The sequence below is a fragment of the Somniosus microcephalus genome, chromosome 34 (assembly GCF_052327205.1).
Source record: "Somniosus microcephalus isolate GS21.2 chromosome 34, FLI_Smic_1.0, whole genome shotgun sequence".
Classification (NCBI taxonomy): domain Eukaryota; kingdom Metazoa; phylum Chordata; class Chondrichthyes; order Squaliformes; family Somniosidae; genus Somniosus; species Somniosus microcephalus.
In genome coordinates, this window is record NC_141020.1 from 6,526,684 (window position 1) to 6,542,401 (window position 15,718).

The 15,718-nt window shown below is 51.1% G+C and overlaps 2 protein-coding genes across 3 annotated transcripts in view; one reads left to right on the forward strand and one right to left on the reverse strand.

Annotated features, from left to right (window-relative positions):
• The window catches only part of numbl (NUMB like endocytic adaptor protein), a 159,396-nt gene that overhangs the window by 128,374 nt on the left and 15,304 nt on the right, over window positions 1-15,718 (forward strand). Inside the window, exons 4-6 of one of the 2 annotated variants that reach the window (XM_085973283.1) lie at window positions 8,803-8,835; window positions 11,431-11,505; window positions 14,865-15,005. In XM_085973283.1, coding sequence (XP_085829409.1) covers window positions 8,803-8,835; window positions 11,431-11,505; window positions 14,865-15,005 — 249 coding nt within the window. The remainder of the gene's footprint in view (window positions 1-8,802; window positions 8,836-11,430; window positions 11,506-14,864; window positions 15,006-15,718) is intronic. The other variant, XM_085973284.1, reaches the window with a different exon arrangement.
• Window positions 1-15,718, reverse strand: part of LOC147096692 (homeobox protein otx5) — a 213,841-nt gene that overhangs the window by 2,642 nt on the left and 195,481 nt on the right. The window lies entirely within an intron of this gene.

Genomic DNA, 15,718 nt, shown 5'->3' on the forward strand with positions numbered 1-15,718 from the left:
ACGTAAGAAAACGAACTAGGCACTTGGTCTAAGCGTTAAACAAAGCTTTAATCAACTGTTTTACAACATGGAGGTCTAGTTGTGTCCTTCACTAGTTCCTGTTAAGAATGGTCCTGCGCAAGCTGGGCCCGTGCCCGAGTATTTATACTCTCCCTGGACAGCGCCACCCATAGGCCGCTCCAGTATTATTTCATAAGTCTTTCTTTCATGAATGACTGATTCATGTCATCCCTTGATTCCCCTAGTGCCCAAAAATCTATCGCTCTCAGCCTTGAATATACTCAACGACTGAGCCTCCACAGCCCTCTGGGGTAGAGAATCCCAAAGATTCACCACCCTCCGAGTGAAGAAATTTTCTCAGTTCCAAATGGCCGACCCCTTATTCTGAGACTGTGGCCCCTGGTTCTAGACTCCCCCAGTCAGGGGGGAAACATCCTCCCTGCATCTACCCTGTCAAGCCCTGTAAGAATTTTGTACGTTTCAATGAGATCACCTCTGATTCTTCTAAACTCTGTGGGAATATAGGCCTCGTCTACTCAATCTCTTATCAATCACTTACCTGCTATATGATGCGATCTCTGCCCCAGTCAGGAACCGTTCCAGCACCGTCCTGAAGGCAGGGAGTCAGCACCCACCGCTCAGCCGGCAGTATATTCCAGAGGCTCACTGCTCTCTGGGAAGAGAACGGCCCAACATCCAGTCTATTTGCAGAGTCTAAATGCACTTCCCCCTGGTCCTCCAAATCTGTCGAAGTGAGATAATCTAGCACCAGGCCCGCAATCCAGCCCATTTATTATTTAATAGACCTCGTATCAAGTCTGCTCTCAGTCTACGCTGCTCTAGGGTAAACCGACCCAGCTATTTAAGCCCATCTCAGCCAACCTGCCCACAGCTCCTGCGAGGGTTAATCCAAGCGAGGCGCGGATGGATTGCCAGAGCCCCCCATGTTCCATCACTTCATTGGCCTTGTGTTTGTGACTCTCGCCCTGTCCTCAGATGCTGTTTTCTGTACAGCCCAGCCCCTCAGGGACGGGGTTTCAGCAGGCTGTCACTTGCCATATTGTGATTTAATGAGGGATTTGTGAACTGGGAACTGAATCAAACTGGAGTACGTCACGGGTAAGGCGTGCCTGCTGGGCCAGCGAGCTCGGGTCTGGCCAGGTCTCGACTATTGACAGACTGGATAACAACGGTTCGATTCCTGTTAGGAAAGAGTCTTTTCTGTGTCTCTCAGCTGGCTGGGCTGGGCACCAGTACACTCTGTGTGTGTTGTCTCCATTCCTCTCCTGAGGGCACTGACTCACACTGCGATAGGCTTTCACTGCTGCACGGCCATGGAGTTTCCAAGCTTTTCTTGCCTTTTTTCCTTTTTCTTCTCTTCCTTTCAGCCCTTCCCTCTTTCCTGTTCTTTCCTTCCTTCGCAAGCCTTCTGTCCCTCACCCTCTCCCTCACCCTCTCCCTCACCCTCACCCTCACCCTCTCCCTCACCCTCTCCCTCACCCTCTCCCTCACCCTCACCCTCTCCCTCTCCCTCACCCTCTCCCTCTCCCTCTCCCTCTCCCTCAGCCTCTCCCTCTCCCTCAGCCTCTCCCTCTCCCTCACCCTCTCCCTCTCCCTCACCCTCTCCCTCACCCTCAGCCTCTCCCTCTCCCTCACCCTCTCCCTCACCCTCTCCCTCACCCTCACCCTCTCCCTCACCCTCACCCTCACCCTCACCCTCACCCTCTCCTCCCTCACCCTCCCTCTCTCCCTCTCGTCCCTCACCCTGTCCCTCACCCTGTCCCTCTCCCTCACTCTCTCCCTCTCTCTCTCCCTCTCTCTCTCCCTCTCTCTCTCCCTCACTCTCTCCCTCTCTCTCTCCCTCACTCTCTCCCTCACTCTCTCCCTCACTCTCTCCCTCCCTTCCTCACTGCCTCCCTCCCTCACTCTCTCCCTCACTCACTCTCTCCCTCACTCACTCTCTCCCTCACTCACTCTCTCCCTCACTCACTCTCTCTCCCTTTCCATCCCTTTCTTGGAGGCCATCACACGTGAGCACAGTCCTGTTCGCACTGTATGCATTACAGTGGTTAGGAGGCGCGAATCTCTGCCTGTTATTTTTCCCCCTTCCCTAGCCCCGGACACCGATAATTCTAGCACCTAGCTGAGATTAGCATAGATGGGGAGAGGGGGGGGACGTGACCTCCGTTGGCGCATATGGCTGATTACCACAGCGGGCACAAGGCGGTTGCCTCCTCCCTCTGTAGTGATGTGCGCCTGTGTTTTAAGTCGCTGATCCTGTGAGAACCGGCGACTCTGGAGAAAGGAACACCTAATTCAAACGCAGCGATTCCAAAGTGATCACAAAAAGTCCTGCCATCATTTTCTTGGTTCGCTCAGCTGTGAAATGAGTTCTTCTCCAAATAACCTTTCACCCAAGCTGGCCGCACAGTTTAAGACCCAATTCCTCCTTGTATTTAATTTGTCTTTGTGTGTTTATTTGAATTTGTCTTTGTGTGTTTATTTGAGATTTGAATTTGCTGAATGTGTGATTTCAAACACATTGCGTTCCAAAGATTTTTGCAAACTGCCTTTTTAAAAATCTGTGTGTTTATATAGGGCCCTGGTGAGACCACACCTGGAGTAGTGTGGACAGTTTTGGTCTCCTTACCTAAGGAAGGATATACTTGCCATAGAGGGAGTGCAGCGAAGGTTCACCAGACTGGTTCCTGGGATGGGGGGGATTGTCCTATGAGGAGAGATTGAGTAGACTAGGCCTATATTCTCTAGAGTTTAGAAGAATGAGAGGTGATCTCATTGAAACATACAAAATTCTTACAGGGCTTGACAGGGTAGATGCAGGGAGGGTGTTTCCCCCTGGCTGGGGAGTCTAGAACCAGGGGTCACAGTCTCAGAATAAGGGGTCGGCCATTTAGGACTGAGATGAGGAGAAATTTCTTCACTCAGAGGGTGGTGAATCTTTGGAATTCTCTCCCCCAGAGGGCTGTGGAGGCTCAGTCGTTGAGTATATTCAAGACAGAGATCGATAGATTTTTGAATATTAAGGGAATCAAGGGATATGGGGATAGTGCAGGAAAGTGATGAGGTCGAAGATCAGCCATGATCTCATTGAATGGCGGAGCAGGCTCGAGGGGCCGAATGGCCGACTCCAGCTCCTATTTCTTATGTGCTTATGTTTAATGTATTTAAATAGAAATCCAGATGCACGCATAATGTTAGCTGGCAATTAACTAAACGTTATCCCCCCACACCCCCCATCCTCAATGGCTCAGTTGCTAATTGTAGCGCCGAGCCACGCGGATTTGGAAGGGCCCAGGGTCGCTCCCTGCTCTGTGCCGCCTCAGCTGACCTCATCCAGGATGGGGTTCGGGGGTGAAACTGCAGTGTCAGGGTGGGGTGGGGGTAGATCATCCAGAGTTTCTGCTCCTGACCACTGCCCAGTGACTCCTGCTGGAGAGCTGTGTGTCGAGGACGCGAGCAGGGTTCAGCTGTGACGCCCCCCACAGTCAAATAGCCCGCTGACAGAAGAGGGGTAATTTTAACCTGAGCTGCCCGGACCCGATTTTACTCTTCATTCACTTCATCCCTCACCGGATTTTACTCCCCATGGCTTCAGTGGGGAATAAAGTCGGGTGGGGCGTTAAACAATCGGCCGACCTGTTTCCCGCCCGAGTGGGTCAGGTTAAAACGACCCTCTGACAGCCAAGGCTGACACATGAAGACTGGTCTTGGAGGAGTCGAGAAGCAGTCGGGAGCCCGGCGCGCGATTCAGCGCCTTTAGGAGGTGGAGGGTGGGGGGGGGCGCGGTGTTGGGGGGGGGCGGGGGGGGGGGCAATTGGCTCGGAATTTTGACTGAACTGTAACTACCTCAACCTTTTAACGTGTTAATTTTGTTCCCGTTTCCTTGTCTGTAGCAGGTCCGTGTAAACGCCTCTCTTTTTAAAAGCTGCTTTTCGCCCTCGTTTTATGTTTGCTCCATAAAACCTCGCCGGCTAACCCCGTCTCTTGGCTGCGCGATCTTTGCCCTGCAGTTGCTGCGCGCGGTGTTTTTCATTTTCGATCATCTGCGAGAAACGGGTTTCGAATTTCAGAACTAACCTTTACTCACACAGTAGCAGAACCAGGAGCAAGGACTCTCGGGTTGTGGAAGTTTGAAGGAACTCTGGCATTTTACTGCGTTTCGCTTCAATTTGGTTTGCCGCAGTCTGGCGATGAAGCTTGTTCCCCCTGCCCTCTCCCTCGCCGCCCCCCCCCCCCCCTGTAGTTAATAACCAAAAGTGTTCAAAGAAATTGAAAAAATTCATTATTATTTTAATGTCACGATGATTTTTTTCTCCCGGGTGGTGCTCTGGCGATCGAGCTTCAATTCCTGGAGACTCCAGGCCAATCCTGCAGCGCTGGCGATCCCGAGTTGCGGGGGTGAAGGGGCTTTAATATCCTTCACCTGCTGTCTCTCCTCCCCCGGTCCAGGACCACCTCTGTTAACCAGACCAGTCATGTGCTCATTTAGAAGCTATCTGGACGGTTCCATGAAGCAAAAATTGGCCGAGAAAAAGGAGTGACCAGTCTGATAGCAGTTATGTCTCTCTCTCTCTATGTCTGTCTGTCTGTCTCTGTGTCTCTCTCTCTCTGTCTCTCTCTCTCTCTCTCTCTCTCTCTCTGTCTGTGTCTGTCTCTCTCTGTGTGTCTCTCTCTCTCTCTCTGTCTCTGTCTCTCTCTGTCTGTCTCTGCCTGTCTCTCTCTGTGTCTCTCTCTCTCTCTCTGTGTCTCTCTCTCTCTCTGTGTCTCTCTCTGTGTCTGTCTCTCTCTCTCTCTCTCTCTCTCTCTCTCTCTCTGTCTCCCTCTCTGTCTCCCTCTCTGTCTGTCTCTCTCTCTCTCTCTCTGTCTCTCTCTCTCTGTCTCTCTCTCTCTCTCTCTCTGTCTGTCTCTCTGTCTGTGTCTCTCTGTCTCTGTCTCTCTGTCTCTGTGTGTGTCTGTGTCTCTGTCTCTGTGTCTCTATCTGTCTTTATCTGTCTCTCTGTGTCTCTCTCTTTGTGTCTCTATCTGTCTTTATCTCTCCGTGTGTGTCTCTCTCTCTGTCTCAATCTGTCTTTATCTGTCTCTGTGTGTGTCTCTCTCTCTCTGTCTCTCTCGCTCTCTGTGTCTCTATCTGTCTTTATCTGTCTCTGTGTGTCTCTCTCTCTCGCTCTCTGTGTCTCTATCTGTCTCTGCGTGTGTCTCTCTCTGTCTCTCTCTCGCTCTCTGTGTCTCTATCTGTCTCTGTGTGTGTCTCTCTCTCTCGCTCTCTCTGTCTCTATCTGTCTCTGTGTGTGTCTCTCTCTCTCGCTCTCTCTGTCTCTATCTGTCTCTGCGTGGCAATCACAGGATTTGCATCTTGCAGCCCGTACTACAGGGAATGTGTGAACGTTTCCATCAGTGAGGGATGACCACCTCTTCCGAGTTGATCTTCAACCCAGGTTTCCTGAAGTGTAACTCCATCCTTTGTGCCCTGTTCTTCTCCCCCTCTTTTTCCATCCCCCACAAAATGAACCCGTTCTCCCTCCCTCTCTCTCTCTCCCTCCCTCCCTCTCTTTCCTCCCCCACTCCTTCCTGGGGTCTGGCTCCACAGGCACCAGTTTCTCTCTGCCACCTGAACCAAGTGCAAGACGGTTGAGTGTTAGAGGAGGCTATTCGACCACGGTCTGTCCTCGCCTAACAGCCACGCCCACCGTTGTCCAGCGCAGTCACTGGATGGCAATGAGCAGCAGGAACCCTGACTGAGCCCCCGCCCTTCCCCCTCCACAGACCGAGGGCCCCCACCTGACCATGGTCAGCTAACTCTATACAGACGCAGAAATCGAACCTGGGACCTTCTAGTCTGTACGGCTCAGGTATCTGGTAGATAGAGTCCCTGAGCCATCTGGGTAGAGGACCAGTAGGGTTACGCTTAAAAGGATAATGTTTGGAATTGTTGGCTTGCAAAGCAAACTGGTCCAAAGCCGGCAGCCTTCAACTGAGGTGTAATCTGGGGCATCCCATCTTGGGGAGAGGAGCCCGTCACTGAGGGTTGCTAAGCAGGGCCGAGAACCTTCTTGTTGAATCACTTTGGGCTGTACTCTAGAGTCCCTGTTGTGGTAAAATGCCAGTGTTTGACCTGATTGGCTGGTGATCATCTACTAACCTCAGACACGCTAACCAACGACTCAGCATGTGCCTGCGGACACAGTTGTGTTTTTTTTGCCATTATTTCCCCGGTTGGTGTCAAACTAGGAAGTCATCTCTCTGGGTGAGTGTTTCTCTCTCTCTCTCTCTCTCTCTCTCTCTCTCTCTCTCTCTCGGGAGTCCAGCCGAGGCCATGATTGGAGCTGGAGATGCACAAAATTGTCACGTAGACACTTTTAATTGAACATTAAGTTGGTATTTTGGCGGAGTTTTCCATATTTGGGCCCAGTCTATATTAGAAGCAGGAAACAGAAGTTGCTAGGCGACCGTTGGCAGTTGGTCCATTGGGCCGTAGAACGATCGGCACAGGATAGCGTCCCCAGAGTTAATTATTTTTACTTGGCTCCAGACACGTTTTACTTCCCATCAAGAATTTAGTGAGAGGCTGCAAAGCGATGTGGAGACGTAGGCCGAGATTTCCCACTTGGACCCAAAAACCCCGATGTTCCCTCCTAATTTTTATTTTAGGTGCGCGGTCCCTTTTAAATTTGCTGCGCGGTATCTTTCCCCAGCGGCCTGCGCAGGACCTCCCGATCGCAGCACGGCCGCGCAGCTTGGTGGGAACCTTGGACCCAAAGGCCTGTTTTTACGCAGACTGGAAGTGTGTTTGCGCCCAGTTTCTGCGAGGGGGATGGCATTGCCAGAGCGGCGAAAGAGAACGAGGTGGTGGCGGGCGAACTGTCTGCCAACTACATCCTTTGTAGCATAGATCAGGCAGTGGGATTTATGCGGCCATCTAGACTTGACCTTCCCACTCTTGTCAAGTGGGGCTCTTTTCTCTAGAAAAGAGAAGGCTTCAGGGGCGACCTGTTAGAGAGGTCTTTAAAATTATGAAGGGGTTTGATAGGGGTTCGATACCTGGGATGGCAGGAATGACGTATGAAGAGAGATTGGGTTGATTGGGCTTATATTCGCTAGAGTTTAGAAGAATGAGAGGGGATCTCATTGAAACTTATAAAATTCTAACAGGACGAGACAGACTAGATGCAGGAAGGATGTTCCCGATGGCGGGGGAGTCCAGAACCAGGGGTCACAGTCTAAGGATAAGGGGTAAGCCATTTAGGACAGAGATGAGGAGGAATTTCTTCACCCAGAGAGTGGTGAACCTGTGGAATTCTCTACCACAGAAGGCAGTTGAGGCCAATTCATTAAATATATTCATTCAAGAAGGAGTTAGATATATTTCTTAAGGCTAAGGGGATCAAGGGATATGGGGAGAAAGCAGGGACAGGGTACTGAATTTGGATGATCAGCCATGATCGCATTGAATGGCGGAGCAGGCTCGAGGGGCCGAATGGCCTACTCCTGCTCCTATCTTCTATGTTTCTATGGTAGACGTAGAGAAGATGTTTCCACTTGTGATGAAGACCAAAACTAGGGAGTCATAAATATAAGAGTGTTACTAATAAATCCAGTAAGACATTCAGGAGAAACTTCTTTACCCAGAGAGAGGTCATAGAGTTATACAGCACAGAAAGAGGCCCTTCAGCCCATCGTGTCCGTGCCAGCCATCAAGCCCCGTCTATTCTAATCCCATTTTCCAGCACTTGGTCCGTAGCCTTGTATGCTATGGCGTTTCAAGTGCTCATCTAAATGCTTCTTGAATGTTGTGAGGGTTCCTGCCTCTACCACCCTTTCAGGCAGTGAGTTCCAGATTCCAACCACCCTCTGGGTGAAAAAGTTTTTCCTCAAATCCCCTCTAAACCTCCTGCCCCTTACCTTGAATCTATGCCCCCTTGTTATTGACCCCTCTACTAAGGGGAAAAGTTCCTTTCTATCTACCCTATCTATGCCCCTCATAATTTTGTACACCTCAATCAGGTCCCCCCTCAGCCTTCTCTGCTCCAAGGAAAACAACCCCAGCCTGTCCGGTCTCTCTTCATAGCTGAAGCGCTCCAGCCCAGGTAACATCCTGGTGAATCTCCTCTGCACCCTCTCCAATGCAATCACATCCTTCCTATAGTGTGGCGACCAGAACTGCACACAGTATTCCAGCTGTGGCCTAACAAAACGCTAGTTAGAGTGGTGAGAATGTGGAACTCACCACCCACCTTCTCAAGGGGCAACTAGGGATGGGCAATAAATGCTGGCTTTGCCAGCGACGCCCACATCCCATAAACAAATTTTAAAAAAAACAGGGAGTAGTTGAGGTGAATAGCAGAGATGCATTTAAGGGGAAGCTAGATAAACACACGAGGGAGAAAGGAATAGAAGGATATGTTGATGGGGTGAGATGAAGAGGGGTGGGAGGAGGCTGGTGTGGAGCATAAACACCGGTACAGACCAGTTGGGCCGAATGGCCTGTTTCTGAGCTGTAAACCCTACGTGTAATTGTAGGTGTGGTCGGGTCTTTTGAGCGGGGCTTGAGGTGAGACGCTTGACGCTGTTTTCTAAAAGGTTAACCACGTGTGGCTCTCGCCCAGCACTGAAACGCTCAGCTCTGCCGCTTTTCGGTTCTGCTCCGCTCACTCTCGCCTCTCTCTCTCCTCTCTCCTCTCTCTCTCTCTGTCTAACCCGGCCTCCGCTGCTGCCAGCTCACGCTCCTCCTTTTGTCCCAACCCTTTATAATAATTGACTTTGGCTTCTTCCCGACTTGTGCAGGAGCCGAAGAACTTCAAATCCGTCTTCCGAAAAGTAAGTTGTGGCCGGGGCGCCAGCGATTGCCGAGGCCGAAGGCTGTTGACTTAATTAGGAATGATTTTTTTTAAATGTTATGTGCCCTGGAAATCCTAAATGAGATTATTCTGATATCTGTTTCCAAATCTAATTCATATAAATAGCGTTGAGTCCCTATCTCTGTAACTTCTTTTAACCCTCCAAGATCTCAGCGCTCCTCCAGTTCTGGCCTCTTGCGCATCCCCCGATTTCCTTCGCTCCACCATTGGCGGCCGTGCCTTCAGCTGCCTGGGCCCTAAGCTCTGGAATTCCCTCCCTAAACCTCTCCACCTCTCTCCTCCTTTAAGATGCTCCTTAAATACCCACCTCTTAGACCAAGCTTTTGGTCACCTGTCCTAATATCTCCTTAAATAAAAACAGAAAATGCTGGAGATACTCAGCAGGTCAGGCAGCATCTGTGAAGAGAGAAACCCCTTATATGGTTCGCTGTCAAATTTTGTTTTATAATCGCTCCTGCACAGCACCTTGGGATGTTTTACTACATTAAAGGCGCTATATAAATACAAGTAGTTGTTGTTGTTGTTATTCCTACTGTGGGAGCGCTACCTCTCTCCCTCTCCTTTAAGACGCTCCTTAAAACCTACCTCTTTGACCAAGCTTTTGGTCGCCGGTCCCAATATCTCCTCACGATAGCAAAATACTGCGGATGCTGGAAATCTGAAATAACAACAGAAAACGCTAGATAAACTCCGCAGGCCAGGGCAGCATCCATGGAGAGAGAAACAGAGTTAACGTTTCAGGTCGAAGACCCTTCGTCAGAACTTACGTGGCTCGGTGTCATGTTTTGCCTGCTGTGCAGTGCCTGGGGACGCTTTACTACGTTAGAAAGGCGCTAGATAAATGCAGATAGTTGTTGAGTTGGGATCGTTGGCTACTAGCGCAAAAATGATACCCAGGGACACCGACATTAAAACCACATTTTTGAAATTGGGTTAAAGGTCAGTGTATTGGGCTCACTGGCTGTGTGGGGGTGCCCAGTGTGGTACTGAGGCACGCAGATCAGGAGCGTCCACCTCCGATAGCCGCTCTGTACATTGTAGGAACAGAAGTAAAACCAACTCCCCGGGGAGAGCAGGAGAAAACTACAACTGGCGTTGCTATCGTGCCTTTAACGCAGAAAAACTTCCCACGGCGCTTAAAACCGGTAGACAATTTCAGGACAATCTCTAGGGGGGAATCTCCTCTCCGATCCTGTAATGCCATCAACTAAGTTCCCGGAGCCCATGGTTGCCCCAGGGCAGTACAATTGGCTTCTGCGTCGCTTGGCTGTGACACCACACATGGCCAAATAGCTTCCACATGAATTGCCAGGCGGTATCTGCTGCAGGGTGGACTATTGCAGCATGGCTATCGCATCGATGTCGTGACTTTCATTTAGCGCAGGTGCATTGCTGCACCTTCAGGCACATCCTTGTGCCCCTGAATGATGATGCCCCATGAATCTTGGGGTTCACAGACCTCCCGAACGCTCTTGCCGTCGTTTGATGTGATCTGGCTGCACGGAGCGAGCTTGCAGCCTTCCAGGTGCCCATTGGTTCCTTCCTTGCTTGCTCCTGGCTTCCCATTGGCTCTTTCGGTGCTCACTCCTGGCTGCCCATTGGCTGCTTCAGTGCTCGCTCCTGGCTTCCCATTGGCTGTTTCAGTGCTCGCTCCTGGCTGCCCATTGGCTGTTTCAGTGCTGACTCCTGGCTGCCCATTGGCTCGTTCAGTGCTTGCTCCTGGCTTCCCATTGGCTCGGTCAATGCATGCTCTTGGCTTCCCATTGGTTCTTTCAGTGCTCGCTCCTGACTGCCCATTGGCCCTTTCAGTGCTCGTCCTGGCTTCCCATTGGCTGTTTCGGTGCGCGCTCCTGGCTGCCCATTGGCTGCTTCGGTGCTCGCTCCTGGCTTCCCATTGGCTGTTTCGGTGCTCACTCCTAGCTGCCCATTGGCTCTTTCGGTGCTCGCTCCTGACTGCCCATTGGCTGTCTCAGTGCTCGCTCCTGGCTGCCCATTGGCTCGGTCAATGCTCGCTCCTGGCTTCCCATTGGCTTGTTCAATGCTCGCTGCTGGCTTCCCATTGGCTTGTTCAATGCTCGCTCCTGGCTTCCCATTGGCTCGTTCAATGTTCGTTCCTGATTGGCTCTCTTGCAAGCTGATTTAACACTGGATCTAACCTGTTGCTTAATTGCAGTGTTAATACATGATTTCCTAACAAGGGAACATCTTGTGGGGGGAGACCAAAACTAGGGGCCATAAATATAAGATGGTCACCAATAAACCCAATAAGGAATTCAGGAGAAACATCTTTACCCAGAGAGTGGTGAGAATGTGGAACTCGCTACCACAGGGAGTGGTTGAGGCGACTAGTATCGATGGATTTAAGGGGAAGCTGGATAAACACATGAGGGAGAAAGGAATAGAAGGTTATGCTGATGGGGTGGGATGAAGAGGAGGTGGGAGGAGGCTTGTGTGGAGCAGGAACACCGGCACGGACCGGATGGCCTGTTTCTGTGCTGTATATTCTATGACATTCTGTGCAATCGAGTGAAAATTTGTATTTTATATTTTACAGACTGGAAAAAAGTCGGTGAAAGCAATCCTGTGGGTGTCTGCGGACGGGCTGAGAGTGGTGGACGATAAGACGAAGGTGCGTTTCCTGGAGCTCCTCGGAGAATGCTTCTTGTTGATTCGGCAAGGGAAGGCCGGGCCCTTCTGAAGGACAGCTCTGCCTTCTGCCTCCGGTTTCTGTGGAATCTGTCGCATAGCAACTTGTTTGCTGCTCATAATATGGGTGTTTCCACACTTGATTCGCTCACGTCATGGCAGAAATTGATTTAAATTGGAAGAGCAGAATTCTCCGCAGTTGTTGTTAGAAAGACAATTGCTGGTGTGTCTCTCAGACCCTTGTTAGTGGTTCATCACAGTATTTGATGTGGAGGACCGTTACATCATCCGTCTGGTTAAAAAGATACTGAGCTTGGCTCGGCGGGCAGCACTCCCACCTCTGAGTCAGAAGGTTGTGGGTTCAAATCCCACTCCAGAGACTTGAGCACAAAAATCTTGGCTGACACTCCCAGTGCGGTACTGAGGGAGTGCTGCACTGTCGGAGGAGCAGTTCTGAGGGAGTGCTGCACTGTCGGAGGAGCAGTTCTGAGGGAGCGCTGCACTGTCGGAGGGGCAGTACTGAGGGAGTGCTGCACTGTCGGAGGGGCAGTACTGAGGGAGTGCTGCACTGTCGGAGGGGCAGTTCTGAGGGAGTGCTGCACTGTCGGAGCGGCAGTACTGAGGGAGCGCTGCACTGTCGGAGGGGCAGTACTGAGGGAGTGCTGCACTGTCGGAGGGGCAGTACTGAGGGAGCACCGCACTGTCGGAGGGGCAGTACTGAGGGAGCGCTGCACTGTCGGAGGGGCAGTACTGAGGGAGTGCCACACTGTCGGAGGGGCAGTATTGAGGGAGTGCTGCACTGTCGGAGGGGCAGTGCTGAGGGAGTGCCACACTGTCGGAGGGGCAGTACTGAAGTAGCCCTTCACTGTCAAAGGGGCAGTACTGAGGGAGTGCTGCATTGTCAGTGGGACCCCTCCTCCCCTTCCCTGCACAGTTTAATGTACTTCCTGTAAGCATTAAAAAGGAACTGGAGGTGAATTGGAAGCCAAGTATTTCTGAACTGCACTGGTCAGTGAACAAGCCTTTCCCCACATTCTCAAAAGAATCCTTCGTAATTGACTCATTATTTAAGCTCTTTCGGATGAGATGTTAAACCGAGGCCCCGTCTGCTCTCTCAGGTGGACGTAAAAGATCCCACGGCCACTATTTTGAAGAAGAGCAGGAGGAGTTCTCCCCGGTGTCCTGGGGCCAATATTTATCCTTCAATCAACATCACTAAAATAGATTATCTGGTCATCATCACAGTGCTGTTTGCGGGAGCTTGCTGTGCTGAAATTGGCTGCCGCGTTTCCTACATTACAACAGTGGCTACACTTCAGAAAGTACTTCATTGGCTGTAAAGCGCTTTGGGCCGTCCTGAGGTTGTGAAAGGCGCTATAGAAATGCAACTCCTCCCCTTTCTCGCTTAACAATATCCCTTTCAAGGCTGCGATTCACAGGAGTCGGGCCAGTACAAAGTCACTGACGAAATCTAAAGTGACTCAACGAGCGGCTGGTTGCAGATGTGAAGTGGATGCTGGAATTAGCGGTTTCTTCGCAAGGGACCCCCCTCCTCCCCTTCCCTGCACAGTTCAATGTAACTGACCGTAAGCACTAAAAAGGAACAGGAGGCGAATTGGAAGGCAAGTATTTCTGTACCGCACTGGTCAGTGAACAAGCCTTTCCCCACATTCTCAAAAGAATCCTTCGTAATTGACTCATTATTTAAGCTCAGGGATGCTGTCGAAAGGACCTCAATGGGCCTTTTGAAGACTTCATTCACACACACACACACACACAAAAAGCCCGGTTTCAGCAGCTCTGCTTTTCCACAGTCCAGTGCCCCAAATAAGCGCGTTTATTTATATTTTTTACGAGTCAGGTTTAATTCTCTCTTGATCTGTTTCTCCCCCACCGCCCCCGCCCCGAGCCCCCGCAATGTTTTTAACAATCGGACAAAGCGCAGTGGAATGCGTGACTGACAGGTTTATGAGAATAGATGTTTTTTTCTTAAAGATACAAATTAAGCGACGTTGCTGGTTAATGAGGGTCTATTTCTATTCATTTGCAGTCTCACCCAAGGTCAATAAGATTCTCAACAAAAAAAAAACACAACCGATTAATTCCTGTAGATACTGCGGACAATGGGAGTCTCTCGGAGAGCGCATACGCTGCTCGTGTTTTAGGAAGGCAAAGAAAGGGACTAATTTGAACACAGAGGAGAAAATCAAATCGGGATTAAATATTGACTGGAACACAAAGGACAAAGACTTGCATTTCTATAGCGCCTTTCACAACCTCAGGACGTCCCAAAGCGCTTCACAGCCAAAGAAGTACTTTTTGAAGTGTAGTCACTGTTGAAATGTAGGAAACGCGGCAGCCAATTTGCGCACAGCAAGCTCCCACAAACAGCAATGTGATAATGACCAGATCATCTGTTTTTAGTGATGTTGGGTGAGGGATAAATATTGGCACCGGGGAGAACTCCCCCCTGCTCTTCTTCGAAATAGTGGCCGTGGGATCTTATACGTCCACCTGAGAGAGCAGACGGGACCTCGGTTTAACATCTCATCCGAAAGAGCTTAAATAATGAGTCAATTACGAAGGATTCTTTTGAGAATGTGGGGAAAGGCTCGTTCACTGACCAGTGCAGTTCAGAAATACTTGGCTTCCAATTCACCTCCAGTTCCTTTTTAATGCCAACATTGAACTGTGCAGGGAAGGGGAGGAGGGGGGTCCCTTGCGAAGGAACTGCTAATTCCAGCATCCACTTCACATCTGCAACCAGCCGCTCGTTGAGTCACTTTAGATTTCGTCAGTGACTTTGTACTGGAGTGGCCCGACTCCTGTGAATCGCAGCCTTGAAAGGGATATTGTTAAGCGAGAAAGGGAAGGAGTTGCATTTCTATAGCGCCTTTCACGACCTCAGGACGGCCCAAAGCGCTTTACAGCCAATGAAGTACTTTCTGGAGTGGAGTCACTGTTGTAATGTGGGAAACGTGAAGCCAGTTTGCGCACAGCAAGCTCCCACAAACAGCAATGTGATAATGACCGGGTAAACTGTTTTAGTGATATTGGTTGAGGGATAAATATTGGCCCCAGGACACCGGGGAGAACCCCCACCCGCCCCCCCCCCCCCCCGCTCTACTTCAAGATATTTTACGTCCACCTGAGAGAGCAGACGGGGCCTCGATTTAACGTCGCATCTGAAAGACGGCACCTCCGATAGTGCAGCACTCCCTCAGCACTGCATGAGAGGGAAGCTGTGTTTGTTCTTGGAATGTGTGCAAGCTGCTCCCCGAGATGGTATGGGGGGGCGGGGAATCTTTTAATGACCTTTTTTTGCCTTCCCTCCCTCCTCAGGACCTCATAGTGGATCAGACCATCGAGAAGGTTTCGTTCTGCGCTCCTGATCGCAACTATGACAAAGCCTTCTCGTACATCTGCCGGGACGGCACCACCAGGCGTTGGATCTGCCACTGCTTCATGGCGCTGAAAGACTCGGTAAGGCAACGCCTCGTGTTCAAAGCCCTTCGCAGCCCTCGCGCCCCCTCCCAATCTCTGTAACCTCCTCCAGCCCCACAACCCTCCCAATCTCTGTAACCTCCTCCAGCCCCACAACCCTCCCAATCTCTGTAACCTCCTCCAGCCCCACAACCCTCCCAATCTCTGTAACCTCCTCCGGCCCCACAACCCTCCCTATCTCTGTAACCTCCTCCAGCCCTACAACCCTATCTCTGTAACCTCCTCCAGCCCTACAACCCTCCCTATCTCTGTAACCTCCTCCAGCCCCACAACCCTCCCTATCTCTGTAACCTCCTCCGGCCCCACAACCCTCCCAATCTCTGTAACCTCCTCCAGCCCCACAACCCTCCCAATCTCTGTAACCTCCTCCGGCCCCACAACCCTCCCTATCTCTGTAACCTCCTCCAGCCCTACAACCCTATCTCTGTAACCTCCTCCAGCCCTACAACCCTCCCTATCTCTGTAACCTCCTCCAGCCCCACAACCCTCCCTATCTCTGTAACCTCCTCCGGCCCCACAACCCTCCCAATCTCTGTAACCCCCTCCCAATCTCTGTAACCTCCTCCAGCCCCACAACCCTCCCAATCTCTGTAACCTCCTCCAGCCCTACAACCGCCCCGAGATCTCAGCGCTCCTCCAATTCTGGCCTCTTGCGCATCCCCCGATTGCCATCGCTCCACCATTGGCGGCCG